Source organism: Sapajus apella, unplaced genomic scaffold, assembly GCF_009761245.1.
Source record: "Sapajus apella isolate SASKATOON/1434 unplaced genomic scaffold, GSC_monkey_1.0 scaffold58, whole genome shotgun sequence".
Lineage (NCBI taxonomy): Eukaryota > Metazoa > Chordata > Mammalia > Primates > Cebidae > Sapajus > Sapajus apella.
Window position 1 is genome coordinate 2,196,593 of NW_022436998.1, and position 19,989 is coordinate 2,216,581.

General features: G+C 45.0%; 1 protein-coding gene across 2 annotated transcripts; it reads left to right on the forward strand.

Moving 5' to 3' along the window:
* Positions 1 to 8,669: 8,669 nt before the first annotated feature.
* Positions 8,670 to 18,534, forward strand: RBP4 (retinol binding protein 4). 2 transcript variants are annotated; one of them, XM_032245505.1, is made up of 6 exons: positions 8,670 to 8,816; positions 9,122 to 9,249; positions 9,375 to 9,511; positions 9,679 to 9,785; positions 16,024 to 16,236; positions 18,249 to 18,534. In XM_032245505.1, exons 2-6 carry the CDS (start codon positions 9,139 to 9,141, stop codon positions 18,284 to 18,286), a joined length of 606 nt encoding a protein of 201 aa, XP_032101396.1. In that variant the 5' UTR covers positions 8,670 to 8,816; positions 9,122 to 9,138; the 3' UTR covers positions 18,287 to 18,534. The 2 variants fall into 2 exon arrangements, with proteins under 2 accessions (XP_032101396.1, XP_032101395.1); XM_032245504.1 differs by lacking the exon at positions 8,670 to 8,816 and adding an exon at positions 8,909 to 9,007.
* Positions 18,535 to 19,989: the final 1,455 nt, after the last annotated feature.

Below are 19,989 nucleotides of genomic sequence, written 5' to 3' on the forward strand. Positions count from 1 at the left end.
TGCTGTCCACAGCAAGGAAGATGGGACATTCACTGACATATCCATGAATGACGTGACGTCGGCAACCATTGGCACTTTGAATTGTTCTTCCACGATAGTCACAGGAAGTAAAACTATTTAGACCTCGAAAGTGCTTGGATTTTTTTGTTTCTATAGTAATTTTAATGAAGATTTGGGGGATATGGAACAGTTTAGCATCACCACAACATAAAGGTGAATATTAATCTTTTCTTTTCTTAAAAGTCTTTTGATGACCAAGGTTGCTTGGCCTCCTCTTTCTCTAAAACCCTCACCTCTCAATCCCCCTCACTTTAGAAAGCTTGACCTCAGAAATGTTTTAAAGGAATATACCTCAAGCTTATTACTAGAGAGGTGAACATAGCAAAACATTTGCCAATGATCCAAGCCGAATCAAGCCACAAACTGAATAATAGCCCTTGTCAAGAGACCGTAATTACAAAAGGTAACCTACATAGTTACTAGCTGGGTTTTTCTGCTAAGAAGTATATTAATTAGGATTTCGTTTTCAATAGTAATAGCCAGACGTCATGCAATTTTGCTCCAACATAGTCTGCTAAATCTACTAGATGATAGATATCTTGTCTGTTGCTAGGATCCTTAACGTCTCAGGGGCTACTGGCATAGAAAGAACACTTAACACTACTTGGTTTTGTTTAATGTTCACTTTACTAAGCTTTTACATCTATTAAACACATTTCCCCAAATATTTAAACACTATTATGCAACTAATAATTCACACTATTATTTCATGAACCAATTGCCTTCAATATTTAAATGTTGATTTCAAGCTTAGTCGAGGTGTTTTAAACACGTCAATAAAGCTACAAACCTAATATGACAAATTCTCTTAAGTGGAAAACACACACCAATGTTACAGTGACTCTAAAAATTATTGTTACAGCCACATTTAAGTTTGCTTCAAAAATAGCAATGCTGTGAGTTTTATTTAGTTCTCTAAACGTAAAGCTTTACCTCTTTAGAGACAGTAATCTTATTAGTCACAAAAGAAAAAGACATCTGTTGAGGTTGCATGTTCCCAGTCATGAATTGAGAGAGTCCTGGTGGGAAACACCATTTCCCACTACGTGCCTGTAGTCCCAGCTACTGGGGAGGCTGAGGCAGGAGAATCACTTGAACCTGGGAGGAGGAGGTTGCAGTGAACCAAGGTCACGCCACTACACTCCTGCCTGATGACAAAATGAGACTCCGTCTCAAAAAAAAAGGGAGTATCATATCTAGTGTGGTTGGAAACAGGGTAGAAATAAGCATGTTCCAGATGGTGGGAACAGCAGAAGCAATAGCATGGGCTGTAGGGTAACATGGGGTACAGTGAGAGGTGACCCTGGAAAGGGGGGTCGGGCCCAGATTACAGGGGCCTCAAAGGCTAGACTGAGGATTTTGAATCCTGAAAAATGTTTGAAGTGGGAGGCAACATTATTAGTGTTCTTCTTTACAAATTGAATGAAAACGATAACTTCCAGGAAAAAAATACGGGACATTGGGATACAGATTAAGATACTTTATTGCATTTGGCTCATTATCAAACAACCTAAAAATGTATATAGGCTTTGACCCTATAATTCTGCTTGTATGAATTCATCTTAGAGAAATAATTAAGAACATATGTGATTAATGTATTTTCAAGTGTGTTTATCATGAGCATGGGTATAAAAGTAAAAGATTAGAAATAGCCTGGACACTCAGTAGTAGGAGGTTGAGTAAATAAATGGTATTAGATTTCTAAAATAGAAAGCTACACAGCTATTAGGTTGGTGCAAAAGTAATTGCGGTTTCTCCCATTACTTTTGGCAAAAACCGCAATTAGTTTTGCTACCAATCTAATAATGTTTAAGTCTATTGACAACAAATATTTATGATATGCAACTAATTACAAAGTGTTGCAGCATAATTCTCTTAATACACAGAGACAGAGGTATACACATCAAAATATTAACTGAAATTATTTCAAGGCAGGACATGGTGGCTCACACACCTGTAATCCCAGTACTTTGGAAGGCTGAGACGGGTGGATCATCTGAGGTTGGTAGAGAGTTCGAGACCAGCCTGACCAACATAGAGAAACCTCATCTCTTCTAAAAAATACAAAATTAACCGGGCATGGTGATGCCTGCCTGTAGTCCCAGCTACTCAGGAGGCTGAGGCAGGAGAATCACTTGAACCCAAGAGGGGGAGGTTGCGGTGAGCCAAGATCACGCCATTGCATGATCTTGGGCAAGAAGAGCGAAACTCTGTCCAAAAAAAAAAAAAAAAGAAACAAAGAAAAAAAGTGACAAATGTGAGACACAATCCAGCAAATGTGTCACAACAATTGACAGAGCTAGGCAATTGATTAGTTAGAAAAAGCAAGCAAGGCAAGGGGTCACTGTTAACAACTTTGAGTGTCGGGGGAAGCTATGGACTGAATGTTTGTGTTCTCCTAAAACTCATCTGTTGAAATCCTAACCTCCAATATGATGGTATCAGGCAGTATGGCCTTCAGGATGTGACCAGGTCATGAAGATGGAACCCCCACAAGTGGTATTCGTGCCCTTATTAAACGGAGCCCAGGGAGCTCTCTAGCCCTCTTTCTTCCATGTAAGGATACCTTGAGAAGATGGCTGTGTGTGACCTGGAAGAGGAAGATGGCCATCACTGAACCTGATCATGCTGGCACCCTGATCTCAGACCTTCAGCCTCCAGAACTTTGAGAAGTGAATTTCTAATGTCTATCAGCTACTGTGTCTATGACACTTGTTAGAGCCACCTGAACTAAGATAAATGACATTTTATCAAAGATTTTTAAATGGATAATATTAGATCCCTCCTTTTAGCACACACACCAATAGGCTTTTCTTTCTTTCCTGTCCTTGACAAAGTCCTGTGATCTCCATGGCTCTTCCTCTCGGGATAGTTCTTTGCAGAGCTTCTGGCCAGTGTTAGCAAGATCTTTGTGTCTCTTATTGACTGTCTGCTACTAAGGACTGAAAAAAACAAAATCAATTTCAGAAAATGACATGTTTTATTTTTTAAAAAATTTCTGATTTGGGGGTACATGTGTAGGTTTGCTATATGGATCTTTTGCGTGATGCTGAGGTTTGGGCTTCAGTTGAACCCATCACCCAGATAAGGAGTACAGTACTCAAGAGGTAGTTTTCAACCCTTTCCCTTTCCTTTTGGAGTTCTCAGTGTCTATTTTTTCCATAATTGTGTCCATGTATACTGAATGTTTAGCTCTCACTTATAAGTAAGAACGTGTAGTATTTGGTTTTCTGTTCCTGCATTAATTCACTTAGGATAATGGCCTCCAGCTGCATCCATGTTGCTGTGTAGGACATGATTTTGTTCTTTGTATGGCTGCATAGTATTCCATGGTGCATATGTACCACGTTTTCTTTACCCAGCTCACCTCTGATGGGCACCTGGGTTGATTCCATGTCTTTGCTATTGTGAATAGTGCTGTGATAAACATGTGAGTGCAGGTGTGTTTTAGGTAGCATGGTTTATTTTCTTTTGGGTATCTATTCAGTAATGGGATTGCTGTGTCAAATGGGAATTCTATTTTTAGTTCTTTGAGAAATCTCGACACTGCTTTCCATAGGGGCTGAACCAATTTACAATCCCACCAACAGCATGTGAGCATATGAGTGCCCCTTTTTCTCCACAACCTTGCCAACATCTGTTATTTTTTGACTTTTTAATAATAATCATACTGTCTGGTGTGAGAGGGTGGTTTTGATTTGCATTTACCTAATGATTAGTGATGTTGAGCATTTTTTCATGTTTGTTGGCTGCTTGTATGTCTTCTTTTGAGAAATCTCTGTTCCTGTCCTTTGCCCACTTTTTAATGGGGTTGTTTGTTTTCTTCTTGTTGATTTGTTTAAGTTCCTTATAGATTCTGGATATTAGTCTTTTGTCAGATGCAGGGTTTGCTAATATTTTCTCCCATTTCGTAGAGTGTCTGTTTACTCTGTTGGTAGTGTCTTTTGCTGGGCAGAAACTCTTTGGTTTAATTAGGTCCCACTTGTTGATTTTTGTTTTTGTTGTGTTTTCTTTTGAGGATTTACTCATAAATTCTTTGCCTATGCTGATGTTCAGAAGAGTATTTCCTAGGCTTTCTTCTAGGATTTTTATAGTTTGATGTCTTACATTCAAGTCTTTAATCCATCTTGAATCAGTGTTTGTAGATGGTGAGAGGTAGGGGTCAAGTTTCATTCTTCTGCATATAGTTAGCCAATTTCCCCAGCACCATTTGTCAAATAGGATGGAAAATGACATATCTTAAAATTTAAAATTACCAAACAGATCACTTAGAATAAATTTTAACATGACAAAATAGTTGTTGACTTCACTGTTTAATTTTTATGTCAGTGTTTCTGGTTCATTCAAAGCATAGATTTGTTGTTGAGTTTTTTAGATAGAATATTAACTGACAGAGAAAATGAGGGAAAAAGTCAAGATCTTAGATACTAAGATTTTTTAATGACAATAAATTTATTTAGATAAACTCTGAAATGATAACTAAGTTAATGTGAAAACTCCATTCCATTTACAGAGAATTTTTTCAGAAACATAAATCACCTGGTAAAAATAAAAAGATAATAAGCATAGATGACATACAAAAAATATACTCTGTGACAGATACCCTCCAACGATCCTTACATATATTATCTCATTTAATTGTTACAATACTCTTATGAGGTAGGCACTATTATTATTTTGCAGGTGAGAAATTGAAGCACTGAGAAATTAAGTTAACTTTCCCAAGATCACAGCCAGCAAATGATAGTAATCTATTCTAAAACTACCAGTTTAAATGTGGCTAAATTAAAGAGTGTGCCTATGAGGTGAACTAGACATTGTACTCGATGCTACAAGGAAATATACAAAGACTCTCTGAAGATTTCAAAATCTAGAAAAATATCATAAAATGTTAAATACTAATAAAAGAGTGAAATAAAAATCCCAGACAATCTGTTTAAAAATCTACCAAAGAATGATTTAACTTCCCTAAACTTTCTGTGCAAACAAGTTTTCAGTAGTACTCTCTATAAATGAGCACATGTAATTTTAAATTCCATCATTGTTAAAATGTTTCACTGCAGTTAATGATTTCTACAGGAAGTTACGCTTATACAACAGCCAAAACATATGCCTATGAGGTAGAAGCACCAACACAAAAATCAACAATATCCTGGGTTAATTCAGTGTATTTCACATCATTATACTGAACCCACTCTTTAGTTCCGCCTTAGCCAGATTCTCTGTTCCTGTAATTACCCATCATGGAAAGCCATTCAGGCACATCTGGCAGCCAACTGCACAGGACACTTTATCTGCACGTTTGCTCTCATGAGAGCCTTGTGCCTGCACTTAATTGATAGGTATAACCAGGTGTCTCAGAGACAGTTCGGTTGGTGAAACCGTATTATTTTTATCTAAATTGATGAAATGGACTGATGACTTTGTGACCACTGAGAACACTCAATACGGTGTTAAAAAATTAATTTATCTCTTTGTACCTGAAAACATGGACTGACTAACCTTTTCATTTTTCAACCAATTATTTTGACATCTTGTAAATGCAGTCAGAAGATAAATGTTCTCCATTTCCTTGTTTTTCATTTTTCTTGGCCTATGTCGGGATGTGGGTATAAATGTTACTTTGTATAAAATGGAGCTGTTTGGAAGTGCTTAATTTTCACTGGTTAAAGACATAAGTGTCTTGCATTAAAATCTTTTTCAATCTTTTTTAGGAGTTAGGGACTTGTTTGCTGCTGTTAAGGTTAAGGTAACATCAACTTCTGTTACAGGTAATCCCTCAAATCTCAGTAGCTTCATCCAGTGGAAGTTCATCTCTCATTCACATAAAGTCAGTCACCTGTGTGGACCCTGGCAGATAAGAGAAGAAAGGAGAGGACATGAACAATCGAACAGGCAGCTTTTCTGAGCCCTGCCTGGGAATGACACAGCCTCTTCCACTGGCCAGAAGGCTCGTGGACTTATAGGGCTTCAGGAAGTGGGGACAGGGAAGGCAGGGATTGGCTGATGTAGTCCCCAACTTTACAGCATGGAAGGGGACTGCAAATCTTTCGGTGAAAGGCCACGTAGCCACCTCTGCTACAAGTACTAAATCCTGAGAACGTATGTGGTAGGAAGCATGAACTCTGACCAGATTTTTAAAAATAAATGTTGTCAGCATCTTGGCCAGGCTGGTCTTGAATTCCTGACCTCGTGATCCACTATCTCAGCCTCCCAAAGTGCGCCTGTAATCCCAGCTACTCAGGAGGCCGAGGCAGGAGAATCGCTTCAACCTGGGAGGCATAGGTTGCAGTGAGCCGAGATCGCACCACTGCCCTCCAGCCTAGGCAACAGAGCAAGACTCTGTCTCAAAAAAAAAAAATTAAATAAATAAATAAGTGTTTTATGGAGCTTGCATAGAGTGACTAATTTCAGTAAAATAAATTATATCTATTGATTAAGCACCTACAAACAAGTCTTCTTGCTATACCCCATGGAAAAGTGGGGAGGGGGGGACAGATACAAATATGAAGAAACATGGTCTGTCTCTCCATGAAGCATGGCAAGGAAATGAATGAAATTTTGTGTACATTATATACGATCTATAAGATGTAATTTAAAACTTAATTTTACCTATAGAAGAAAGAGCAAGAAAAATATTTGTAAAGGAAATACTTGTCTTATTTTCTGATTAAACATTTTCACAGTAGAAAACTCTAAAAATACAGAAAGACACAAAGAAAAATCTTTCAATGTCCCTAATCCTATCACACAGAGGTTTTCACTGTGAACATTTTTCTTTTTGACACTACACATACACATATTTGAAAAGTTAATGTATGAGGATCTTTTTCAAAGTACTGATGTTAAGAACATCAGTTGACCTGAATTTGCTTATTTGTAATCATGAAGAAATCCTAGAAAGAACGCCAAAATAAACTGTTTTTCTCTGCTGGTATCTGGAACACTAAGGTCCAGGATTTATCATTAAAAGAGGAGGGGCAGAGAAATGGTTATACCAACTTTTTTTTCTTTTTTCACCTCAAATTTTTACTCTGAAACAACCTTTAAACACACAACAAATAAATAAAAACACGTTGCTGCATCAAAACTATCATGAAAATGCACTGAACTCCCCTATGTGTATTCAACATATAGTGTGCACAAGAATGTGTTCTAGGAGAAGTGACTGCAAGGCCAGGGGGTACTAGGAGAACGTTTTTGGCAGGGGTAACTGTCCAAAGGCAATTAGGCTAAGCTAGGAGCTCTCCATCGCTAAAGGACTTGGAGCAAAAACTGGAAGACCTCTCCTCTGGAATGCTGAAGAGGGGATTTAAGCATTGGGTGGGAGATAGAGAGGGGCCCTACATCCTTTCCCACACAGGGTGCATAGATCCATGCCCCATAGGGTCCTGCAGGAGTGGGTCTGAAGCAGAACTTATTTGCCTGTTTGGGATTGCACAGCCTTCCATAAAACTGGCCCAATCAGAAGATCACCTAGTTAGCTTGTTGTCCAGAAACAGGCTTTCCTAGCTCTGGGGCATTAGGAGTTCAATGCACCATTGTTGGCACTCAGACACTGCTGGGACCCAAATGGGTGCAGGAGTAAAGGGGAAGATGGGAAATAGCTGGAGAACGACGTGGGAAGGAAGCCACTGATGTCTTATTTTCAGGATGCTCAGAAGTAGCCCCAATGCTCTATCCTTATTTCCATTTGGCTGCCACCTTTCCTCTTCCCCATCTCCTCTTATTTCAGGTCTGGCTGCAGCCAAAATGGCCAAATTGATCTCTAATCTTTCCAATTTAGGCCATGGAAACACAACTGATATTGTATGGAAGGACTCTTAAGAGCTACTTCTTTGCCACATCGTGAATTCTCATTCGGTCATTCTCATCCTTTGACTGATTGCTTTGATCAAATGAGTGGAACTCCTAACTTTGAACAGAAAGAGAAAAACAGGGTCAGTAAATTGTGCCATCGCACAGGCAAAATACCTAAACTGGTCGCAGTGTTTAGATTCAATTGGCCATTGACATTGTATAGAATGCTGCTTACTCTTCTCTCCTTTGTCTGCTCTTCTCTCCTTTGTCCACTCCTAGCCAACAAAACAGCCAACCTTAGCTGTTCTGAAAACAAACGAAAATTCCAATATGGCTTTGAAATCAAATTGCATCATAAACAATCGGTAGGTGTTTTTCAAAGTGGTTTCAGGGAAGTACCACGGAGTAAGGTGGGCGACCACCGAGGCTGCTAAAATATTTCCTGTTCTGACCAGGGTTGCATTTCTGGAGAGTATTTAACAGCGAGGGTTTTAATGCTTCTAAAGATGTTGAAACTAAAGAAAAAATATTGACCAGAGGGCACCACAACTCTCCTGAAAGAGAGTAAAATGCATCCTTTATAAAATGAAAAACTACTTGGAGGAATTATTCCAAAATTCCTGCACAAGTGGACCTCAGAGGGCAGACAGAGAGGCCAATCTGGCACGGCCAGGGCCTGGACACTCACGCACCAGGCAGCCTCGCCGGTCCCCTCTCGCCCTGTGAGGCCACAGTCTTCCCGCCAGGTTGACTTGAGCCTGCTGCCAAAGCCACTAGCCCCGGAGGCCACCCCAGACCACAGCTGGCGGCCGCTGGCACGAGTGCAGGGTAACTGAGCCAGGGCCGCTGGCGCATTTGGCCGGGCCGAGGCCACCCCGCGCGGCCACTCCACCGCGCCTGGGGCTGCCCCGGAGATGAGGCCGGCCCACCGGGACCCTGCCCGCTCCCGGGCGCCGGTGAGTCAGGGCGCGTTATGCAAGTGTCCCCGGCGCCTCCCCCTAGGTCTTTCACCCCGCGTGGTTACGAAAGCGCGACCCCCTCCCCCCGGCGCTATAAAGCAGCTGGGCGGTCGCAGCGCGCTCGCCTCCCCAGCTCCACGCGCGCCCGGACGCGGCGGCCAGGCTTGCACGCGGCTCTCCTCCCGGTGGTGAGCGGCGGCCGGGGCCTCCCGGGCGGCAGCGGAATGGGTCGGGCGGGGTGGGGTGGTATGCACTGCCCGGGGGTCGGCTGCTGGGCGCTGACGGAGGCGCGTCTCCCGCAGGGCGGACTCTGGGCAAGATGAAGTGGGTGTGGGCGCTCTTGCTGCTGGCGGTGCTGGGCAGCAGCCGGGCGGAGCGCGACTGCCGGGTGAGCAGCTTCCGAGTCAAGGAGAACTTCGACAAGGCTCGCGTAGGTATCAGCCCGGATCGGCCCGGGAGGCCCGGACGGCCCGGGTCCCCACCCCCATCCCCGCCCTCCCCGCGGCCCGCCATGAGCCCCCAGACACCAAATTCCTGCTCTCATCCTTCTTGCAGTTCTCCGGGACCTGGTACGCCATGGCCAAGAAGGACCCCGAGGGCCTCTTTCTGCAGGACAACATCGTCGCCGAGTTCTCCGTGGACGAGACCGGCCAGATGAGCGCCACGGCCAAGGGCCGAGTCCGTCTTTTGAAGTCAGTGGCCGCCGGGGTAGCTGTGCTCTTTGTGCTCCAGGGTCTTCCGGGAGCCCTGCCTGCTGATCGCCACGTGGGGACTGTGAAGGGAAGGGAGCACCGAGTGGGTGGAGGGAGGGAGGAAGCCCCTTGCTCGGCTTGGCTGAGGATCCCCTTGGCTTTTGCAGTAACTGGGACGTGTGCGCAGACATGGTGGGCACCTTCACAGACACCGAGGACCCTGCCAAGTTCAAGATGAAGTACTGGGGCGTAGCCTCCTTTCTCCAGAAAGGAAGTGAGTAGTCAGCTCTGTGGGAATGGGAATGGGGGAATGGGGGCCCTGCAGAGCCAAATCGCTTGGCTTCTCCAGTGCTACCTACCGTGAGGAAGAATGGCCTGTGGAAAGGTCTGGAAGTGGCAGGAACCCGCAGCACCGCCTGAGGTTAGGGGAACAAAATTGGGGGTACCTATCTGCCCCCTTCCCAACCCTCAGCTCGAGAAACCTGGCCTAAGTTCAGAAGGACCTTTTGGTTTGTCAGGTGTCATGTGCTCCAGCAGCCACTGTGCCAAGGTGTGTGCCTTCTCCATGCTTTCTCCTCCTGCCTTCCCCGTCACCACCTCTGTCTCCTCCGTCTCTCTGGGCTGCATATCTGAGACAGCCTGACGACCTGGGCTCCCGCAGAGACCCAGAGAGCCCCATCCAAGGATGCAGGGGGCACTGTGCATAGAGGGATGGATGTCTCCCAGGTGCCTGTCCTGCCGATGCTGAGATTCTGAGCCAGGCACAGCGTTCTGTGGCATTGGCCTCCTCCCTTTCCCCTAAGCTGTGACATTCAGATGTGGATGGGGGCGATGTTGAGGGCTTGTAGAAGATCCTACATTTGGCCTAATTGTGAGAAAACAGTGTCTACATGCTCTTTTGACCATTTTTTTCCCCATTTATCCTGTTTCAAATCAGGAATCTACTTGATAGCTAGAGAATAATGCAGGCCAGGGGAGACCGATCATGGAATCTTACAGAGGGAGAGTTAACCTTTTGGAGGGGGTTCAATATACAGATGAATAAACTGAGGCCAAGAGAACTTTGCCCAAGGACATGCAACGAGTTTTTTAGAGTCAATGTCTTGTCAGAAGCCGGGCTTCCAAATCTCAGGCCAGGACTGGGTGGTCCTGAACTATAAGGACTAATCAGACCAGCTTTGCGAAGTGTTGTTTGAGCTCTTCTGTGAGATAGGACCAAGGGTTGTTGAAGGAGACTCTCTTTGCTCGGTGATCCAGGGCACAAGTGTCCTTTATTGTAACTCATTGCTCTCCAACCATGGCACACACTCTTGGACTTCCTCTAAAGTTGTGTGTTGGATGAAATTTAATTTTTAATTTTTTTTTTTTTTTTTTGAGATGGAGGGAGTCTAGCTCTGTCGCCAGGCTGGAGTGAAGTGGTGCCGTCATGGCTCACTGCAGCCTCAACCTCCTGGGCTCAAGCAATCCTCCCACCTCAGCTGCAACTACAGGGGTGGGCTACCATGCTTCGCTAATTTTTGTATTTTTTGTAGAGTCAAGGTCTCCCAGGTTGCCCAAGCTGGTCTTGATCTCCTGGGCTCAAGCCAACCTCCCATCTCGGCCTCCCAAATTTCTGGGATTACAAGTGTGAGCCACCATACCTGGTAGAGAAAAAGCTTAGAAGCTTTATTTTCATTTTATTATCCTTGGAATTAATAAAGTTATTTCAAATAGTGTAGCAAAACTTCCCAAAGTGAGTCACTTAGAGTAAAATATACTTCTCTGATAATGGATTACAAAAATCAATATGAGGTACAAGATTGCTAATTTTTAGAAAGAAAAAAGACATATGCTCTACAGCATTTTGAGATGTGCTCCCTAATGGACTAGGATGCTGTTGGCAGTGCCTTTAAGGATAGGTCAGAGAGGACCCAATGAGAAGGGAGCATTTTCTTTCTTGCCTCCTCCCCCTATCAAACCAGATTAGTTTGCTTTAGCCTCTTATATGTTGGTATTTTATCTAGGATTTCACTGGGAGGGGGAAAAAGTATTGTACTCTTGAAAGTGATTGCGACAGATATTAAGTGAGATGACTAGAATATGGAAGGCTTAAGGATAAATTCCTTCTTAGGTTACATTTCAAAAAAGAAGCTGTGCAGTGTTGTAGTGAAGCCCGCCCGATTAAAACTAGACCTCCCGAGTTCACATCCCAACTCCGCCACTACATGTTGGATATCTTTCCTAACTTTTCTGTGCCTATTTCCTCATCTGCAAAGTGAAATGATCCTAGAACCTACCTCATGGAGTTCTGTTACAAGATGCAATGAGTTAATAGGCGGAAAGCACTCAGACATGAGTTCTTTGTAAGTGTTTGATATGATGGCTGCTTAGTTACCTCTCTGGTCTTAAAATCATAGCTTTAGATTCTGGGTCTAGAATGGGAGGACCCATGGAGACCATTGGGTTCAAGTCTCTTGTTTTAGAAGTGAAGAAACTGGGGCCCATAGAGAAGTGACAGGCCTAGGGGCACATGGTGAATTTTTGGCACTTAGTGACATCTCTTAACCCAGGGCTTGCAAAAAGGCACAAAGGATCCCTTGTTTTCTGAGTATCTTGCAAACTGCATGGCTTGATGCATCTCCCTTGCTCTGTTTAACATAATTGTTTTGGGGTCCTCTTTACAAACTCTGCGTGCCAGTTTCTTCCCTGACCTTGCTCTTGTTTAAACACTGACTTGGACAGAAGGATGTGAAGGTCACTCTGAGAGTGGCCTGCACGCTCAGTCTCTTCCCTGCTCCACACACTGCATCTCACCAAATGGATGTGTTTAAGATGAGGTGCATTTATGAAGAGAAAATAACTCGAGGCCAAATGATCATGAAATGTGTTGTCAAATTATTTTAAAATTAAATGTGCTCAGTCTCTACAGTTGAACATGAAATGCCAGTGTTAGCAAACTGATGTGGCCTGCTGCTCCAGCCTTGGGCATACTTATTACTGGTCTTCCCTTCTGGCTCCACCATCAGCAAGCAGGATATCTCAGGGTCTCAGGGGTTGAGGATACTACCATCAGCAGGTCTTGGTTGAATACAGGCTAGCCTTCCTGAGATTTGACTTCCTTTGCTATGAAATGGAGCGGAGGAATCGTTCCTATTTCATAGAATCATTGGAAGGACTAATTAAGGTAATGTGTGAAAATGCTTAGCCTGGTGCATAGTAAGTGCTCAATAAATATTAGCTATGATCGTTCATTGTTTTGTGCTCTCACAGAAAGACATGGACAAAGACTCTCTTTTTGTCCTGTCAGATAAAGCCTGTCACTCTGCTGGCAAAGGGGCTCTTGTCAGGCTGAATAACAATGCAGGCCTGAAGGTTTACATTAGTGTTTCTCAAAGTCAGGGTTCCTGGACCATCTATATCTAAATAAAGTAGTGCGCTTGTTTAAAAATGCACATTTCTGAACTCAAACCCAAAATTATTGAGTCAGACACTCTAAGGACAGGGCCCTGGAGTCTGCATTTTAAGTATGCTCTTTGGGTATGCTCTTTCTGCACAATGAAGTTTGAGAACCACTAGTCTAGATGATTCAATCCAAAGAGTTATCTTGGCTTACTTGGGTATCAAGGCCTCAGACTCCACTCACTTTGCTGGGGCCTGTTGGGGTATTTTACGATTCATCAGAAGTAGCGTTAAATCTGTTTCCTGGCTGGACCGTTAGGCCTGAGTACCACAGGGAGCTTCTTACCTGGTCTTGCTGCTTTAGATGATTGGAACGTGTAGGTCTAGCAAGCTGAAAAGACCTGTTCCAGGCACACGGCAGTGAGCAACAGACCCGTAGAACCAGGTTGCCCGAGACAGCACCCTCTACCAAGCATTTTCTTTGGTTTTGCACTGGCCTTCCAAACAGTCTCTGTAGGTAGGGTGCAGATGCAGCTACAGCGTGACCCTGCTTCCTAGGATGGTAGAGGGTTGGCAGGGGCTCCCAGCCACACAACCACTGCTTCCAGTGCTCCCTGTCCCTAGCTCCACGGCATGCGGTTAGCTGCAGTCTGGAAACGGCTGTGGTGTCTGGTTCTCCAGAGGAAACCTGCCCAGCTGCCGGGTGTGAGGAGGCTGGAGAACCAGCCTCATTCTCACAGTGCTCTGGCAGTTCACCTCTTGCAAATACTCTTAAAAGGGAGACCCTGGTCAAAGTTGCTCTGATTTAAATTCTTCATCTTTGAATTATTCAGCCAAAAGAGCCTGGAGATTAACCAAACCAACTTAGGCCTTCTTTTAAAGTCAAGAACAGTAGCCAATTTTACTAAATCCAAACACTGAAAGTTACTTAATTCCTCTGTCAAAATTTACATGCTGGCGACCATTTTGGGGGAAAAAAAAAAAAGTCAAGCTGCAGATCTGCCAAGCTAATAGCTGCCTGGATGATGAATCGAGGTCACATTTCAAAGGCAAGTGATTTTGTGTCTGAGGGTGCCTGTGACAGACATGGTGATCCTTATAACCAGGGAAGGAATGACTTCGTCCAGGGGTGAGGAAGACCACCCAGAGACTTTGGAGCCTGTGGGGGGAGTCAGTGGTTAGGGTGAGGCCCAGCAGGCAGCCCCGTGCCTTCTGTTCCTGGTCTTTCTGCTGAATAACCATATGGTCCCTGCTGAGCAGTTATGGTTCTGGGACATCTCCTCAGCCCCGCCTCTGACACTGTCACCCTGGAAAAGCCTCGAGGCACAGGACTGGCTCATTCTCCTCCTGGCAGGCCTAGGCTGAGTTGAAGAGAGGGGCTCCATACCCACCCCTGGGACAGCCCCCCTGCAGAGCCTGGGTTTGGGCTGAACCCCATTCTAGGCTGGTGCTCCAGGGGTTCTCAGAGAGGTACACCCAGAGGCGACTTAGGGCGAGCATTCCATATGGCCCTACACCCTCTGGCTCCCTCTGTGCTCCTCAAACCGGAACGCTACAGAGGGAGCATCACCCCTTGCCACAACCCTGAGCGTGAGATGGAGACACAAAGCCTTTTGTTTCTTGCCCCTTTCCCGCCAGTTTACTTATCGTCTGGAGACAGCGTGGTGTCGAGGTGAAGCATGTGGGTTCTGGAATCACACTCCCTTGCTTGAATCCCAGTTCTGCCCTGCTCTTTGTGACCCTAGGTGAATTATTAAGTCTCTCTGTGCCTCAGTTTCCTCACCTGTAAAGTAGGGGATGATAGTGTGCACTTTTGGGTCAATGTGAGAGGTAACTGAGAAGAGAAATAAGAAGTGTCCATACGGTGACTGGCATGTAATTAAGTGCTCAGAAAGTCCCAGTCATGGTATTATGTCAACATGAAGGCGAAATTAAGTAGAGATGTGGCACTTTCATCTGAATATAGGGTAACACTGTTTTTTCGCTGTGGCAAGTCACTCACATTCTTTTTTTCTTTTTTTTTTTTTTTTAAGACAGAGTCTCACTCTCACTCAGGCTGGAGTGCAGTGGGGCAAACCTAGCTCTCTATAGCCTTGACCTCCTGGACTCAAAGCAATCCTCCCCCCTCAACCCCCCCCAGTAGCAGGGACCACAGATGCACACCACCCCACCTGGCTAGTTTTTTTCATTTTTTATAGAGACCAGTTCTCACTATGTTGCCCAGGCCGCTCTCAAACTCCTGGCCTCAAGTTATCCTCCCGCCTCAGCCTCCCAAAGTGCTGGGATTACAAGCATGAACCACAGCATCCGGCCACACATACGCTCTAATTAACGTTCTTTCCTCTCCTGCCTTCATTGATATTTTTATTTCCTTCATTTACTCTTGCTCTTCATGGCTTACATTTCAGTCTTGAGGAATGCATGTATGCTAAATTCAGTGGCTCAGCTCTGCCTCTGTGAGTTGTGAAGAGGACAAGGTCTAAGAAGAAATGGCTGATGCCACGTGGTGAGCATCTTGAGTCCTCAAGACAAAACCCACTCTTTGGCAGCACAAAGAAGCGAGTAGCATTAGTAAGCAAAATTAGGATGGAGCCAGAGAAGCCATGACATGGGAGTGGCATCCTCCAGCGGACTGAGAGGGCAGGGGGCAGCACGGTTAGTGGGTTGATTAGGAGACAGCTGATAGAGATCGAGAAAGATGTAAGCCAATATTGGGAGTAACGTAAGTTGGTGGCCATCAAACAGGAGCCACAAAAGACACAGATATTATTGGAGAGTAGATGGTGAAGCAACAGTAGAAAGGTTTATTCTGTGGTTTTGATGAGCCTGCATTCTTAGTGGTTCTTTGGAAAAATGCTGTCACATTTACAGTGACATAGTCACAGGGAGCGATGATTATTGAGGTGAATGAGGCTTCCCTGACTCCCAGATTTTCTTCAATAAAGGAGAATAAGATCCTTTCCGTTTTGCCGAATTGTGTGAAAGCTGTCAGAATTCTCTGAAGTGTCCTGCTTCCTAAGGAAATAAAACCAGCTTCTGGAATCACTGTGTTCTCAGGCTTGTCATGAGTTTCTCTGACATCTGAGCCCCTGAGGGAGAGGCATTGATGGGCACGGTGGCTTTCTGGCTTGCAGATGATGACCACTGGATCGTCGACACGGACTACGACACGTACGCCGTGCAGTACTCCTGCCGCCTCCTGAACCTCGACGGCACCTGTGCTGACAGCTACTCCTTCGTGTTTTCCCGTGACCCCAACGGCCTGCCCCCGGAAGCACAGAGGATCATAAGGCAGCGGCAGGAGGAGCTGTGCCTGGCCAGGCAGTACAGGCTGATCGTCCACAACGGTGAGTCGGGAGCAGGGTGCCTCCTGGCTCTCCCTGCAGGGTAGTCGGTTTGGAGTTTCGGCCCACGTGCTAGTGAAATTCATTTCATCTGTATCCTGGAGAAAACACGGGGTCTTGGGAGCCCCTTTCTGAGGCCAAATCCTGATCCTTCTTGGCCAGATTTTTCACTGGCCTCCTCACAGGGCTCGTGCAGGCATGGGCAAGGCCTTTGTCCAGTTCCCCGGCACTAACACTGCAGTGGGCACTCTTTTCCTTTTCTTCTGCTTCCTCAGGTCATTTCTGTGATCACCCCTGGCTATGCTGCCCCCAAAAAACATTTTGACTGAATTCAGATTGTTTGGGATTGAGTTGCCCAGTAAACAAGTGGGCAGCTTATGTGGCCATGGATGTAAAAACTCCACAGCATCAACATAGTAAGCTCCAAAGGGAATGATTTCAAGACACAGTCTTTTTTCTGTATGAAACCAAATACCCATTGCATTGACTAGCTAGGTTTTCTCGCTTGGGTTTTCCGAGATTCTCTGAAACAACCATAGGATCTTTTAGGAGATATTACCCTTAACTGATCTTGATTTAAAAACCAGAAACATTGTGGAGGAAGAGCCCATTTTGTTTGAATGGACACTCACTCACTTCTATGGGCTACTGGGTTTCAAAATCCAAATAGAATAATGGTAAAATGTAGAAAAAAATTAACAAAATGGGCCAGGCGTGGTGGCTCACACCTGTAATCCCAGCACTTTGGGAGGCTGAGGCAGGCAGATCACTTGAGGTCAGGAGTTTGAGACCAGCCTGGCCAACATGACAAAACCCCATCTCTACTAAAAATACAAAAATTAACTGGGCATGGTGGCGGGCACCTATAATCCCAACTACTCAGGAGGCTGAGGCAGGAGAATGACTTCAATCCAGGAGGCAGAGGCTGCAGTGAGTTGAGATCGTGCCACTGCACTCCAGCCTGGGCGACAGAGCAAGATTCCGCCTAAAAAAAAAAAAAAAATTAAATAAAATGGAGCATTTCAGATGGTCATGAACTGACCCACTACACCAAACAAATGAGAACTCAGACCAAAATCAAATTGATTTTGAAGCTTCCCCCTGGGGGTGGATTAAATGTAGGGCCGGCAAGGATTCCACCACAGCAGGGTACCTTAGGAAGTAGATTATGTGCATTATACAGATGAGAAAATAGGCTGACAGCGATGAAAAAAGTTGCCCTAAATCTTTGATATGTGGCTTAGTTGGATGCAAACCTAGAGTTCTGTGACTCTGAAGTCCCTTGGGCCACACCATCTGGTGACACATGACATAAGACATGGAAACACTTTATAAACCCATCGCCAGTGTGTCCCAGATCAGGCTGCCTTAGACCCCACTCCCTGAAATCAGAGGAGGGGCCCCCGACACTTTGAAATGCACTAAGACTGACTTAAAAGAAATATCAAAGGAAGTCCTGTTCATCCAGCAGGTCTTATTCTCTCCACCCCCATTATGTCCAGAGAAATTCAGTGGGTTTCAGAAATGGCCTTGAAGGTGTTTATGAATTACAACCACCTCTAACCTTAAGGGTTGCGATCTGCTGATGCATTTGAATTAAGAAGCATTTGAGACCGGGCGCAGTGGCTTGCACCTGTAATCCCAGCACTTTGGGAAGCCGAGGCAAGTGGCTCCTGAGGTCAGGAGTTCGAGAACAGCCTGGCCAACATGGTGAAACCCATCTCTACTAAAAATACAAAAATGTGCTGAATATGGTGGTGGGAGCCTGTAATCCCAGGTACTCGGGAGGCTGAAGCAGGAGAATCACTTGAACCCAGGAGGCAGAGGTTGCAGTGAGCTGAGATCACACCATTGCACTCTGGCCTAGGCAACAGAGCAAGTCTCCCACTTAAAAAAAAAAAAAAAAAAAAGAAGCATTTGAATGAAGCCAGCTCCAAGGGCATCGTGATCTTCATTGTCTACATAAAAACTGGGTCCACTTTCCATCGTTAATGGCTTTGTTTTGTATATTCCAGGTTACTGTGATGGCAAATCAGAAAGAAACCTTTTGTAGCACCTTCAAGAATCTAATTTCATCTGAACTTCTGATTAGCTCTCAGTCTTCAACTCTATTTATCTTAGGAGTGTAATTTGCCCTTCTCTCCCTGTTTCCCCTCAGTTCCCATAAAACCTTCATTACACATAAAGATACATGTGGGGGTCAGTGAATCTACTTGCAGGCAAATGTCTATCTTTCCTGAAAGTTTCTGAGGCTTAGGATTCCAGACTCTGATTCATTAAAATACAGTTACCTGTGTCCTATGGTTTGAGTTTTCATTTGTGTTTATGTTTCTGCTGCAGATGGATGGGTGGGGTGCGTTTCTTTATACCAGGAGCACATGGCTCTTTCTGATCTTTGGCCTCTTCTAGTGCATAATCTCCATTATTAAATACCGGCTTCTCCCAACTTCCTGAAAAGGGGGTTCCCTCTTTAACCCAGGAAAGCCTTACCTACCAGCCTGGCCAAAGCACTGGTGCCAAAAGCAGAAGTGTGTAGAGAGGCCAGGACAGCGAACCCATGGCCTCAGTCAGCCCTAGGCCTATGAGGTGGGCAGCTGGCAGCTCACCCACGCTGGGTTTCAGAGGCTGACCCACAGGGGACAAGGTGAGCTCTGGGAAAATCCCATTCTATAGGAAAGATCAGAACATCCCCTACCTGGGGTGCAAGTAGGGTCTTGGTGGGGGTTAAGTAGAGGGCCTGGGACAGATCACCAGTGTCCTGCACGACTAGCAGCATGTGGGAACCCTAGTGTATGACCGCATGCAAGGCCACTTTCCTCAGTTTTCCAGGGTTCCCAGGGGCCTCCATTTTTCACCTTGAAAAAAGCAGCAAGGCTTTGGTACCAGGGGGTCGTGGTTTAAGCACAAATCTGGTTCAAATATATACATATTAGCTGTGGATTTGGGGCTGGTTACAAGGCTTCTCTGAGCCGCCCTCTTTTCTTGGGAGTTATGGGAAAATAGTCCTTGCCTGATGGGCTGCAGTGAGGATTCAATTAGGCAATGTCTGTTAGCTCTCTGGGAAGCTGTGAAGCTGGTGATGCCAGGCTGATGTCTATAAAGTGCACTGGGAGTGAGGAAAGGGTCACAGATATCCGGCTGGGTGTTGGGATATCCAGAGACCATGGAAGGCTCCTGGGTGCCCCGTGATAGTGTTCTCCACCAAAGACAGAGGAGTCAAGTGATGTGCATGGGAGAGCTTTGCCTTCCACTCTCATGGAACCACAAGCTGTCAGAGCCTTGCTCCACAGCTTCAGTTTGACAGCCTCAGAGAACCATAATGATATAGGAGTCAAAAAGAAAATACTTATTAGGCAGATAGTGAGGGTAGAGAAGTCCTTGGTAAGGTTTTCCTTTTAATGAAAAGCAGCTCCCAAATCATTTTCTTTTCTAACAAAGAGCAGCCTGTAAAATCGAGCTGCAGACATAGACAAGGAAGTTGGAAGCTTGCATGGGTGAAGGCCAGCAGTTTTACCCATAGGAATGCACTACCTGGGACTAGGCATGTTCAAAATGACGGCTGGAAATCCTTTTTGCGTAATAAGATTTGGGTGGGGCTACCAGCCTTCCTAGCGCCCTATGTAAACGTCACACCTGGTCAAACCAATCTGTGAGCTCTATGTAAATCAGACTCCACCTCCTCAAGCCCGCCTGTAAAACGTGCTGTGGTCTGCTGCGTTTCCCTTTTCATATGCCTCTGTTTCCCGAGAAAGAGCT

Bases quoted from the DNA above. Each gene is read 5' to 3' on its own strand.
- RBP4 (XM_032245505.1), top strand. From the start codon at position 9,139: ATGAAGTGGGTGTGGGCGCTCTTGCTGCTGGCGGTGCTGGGCAGCAGC. The intron at 9,786-16,023 runs GTGAGTAGTCAG...TCTGGCTTGCAG, and splicing joins CTCCTTTCTCCAGAAAGGAA to ATGATGACCACTGGATCGTC. The intron at 16,237-18,248 runs GTGAGTCGGGAG...TGTATATTCCAG, and splicing joins CAGGCTGATCGTCCACAACG to GTTACTGTGATGGCAAATCA.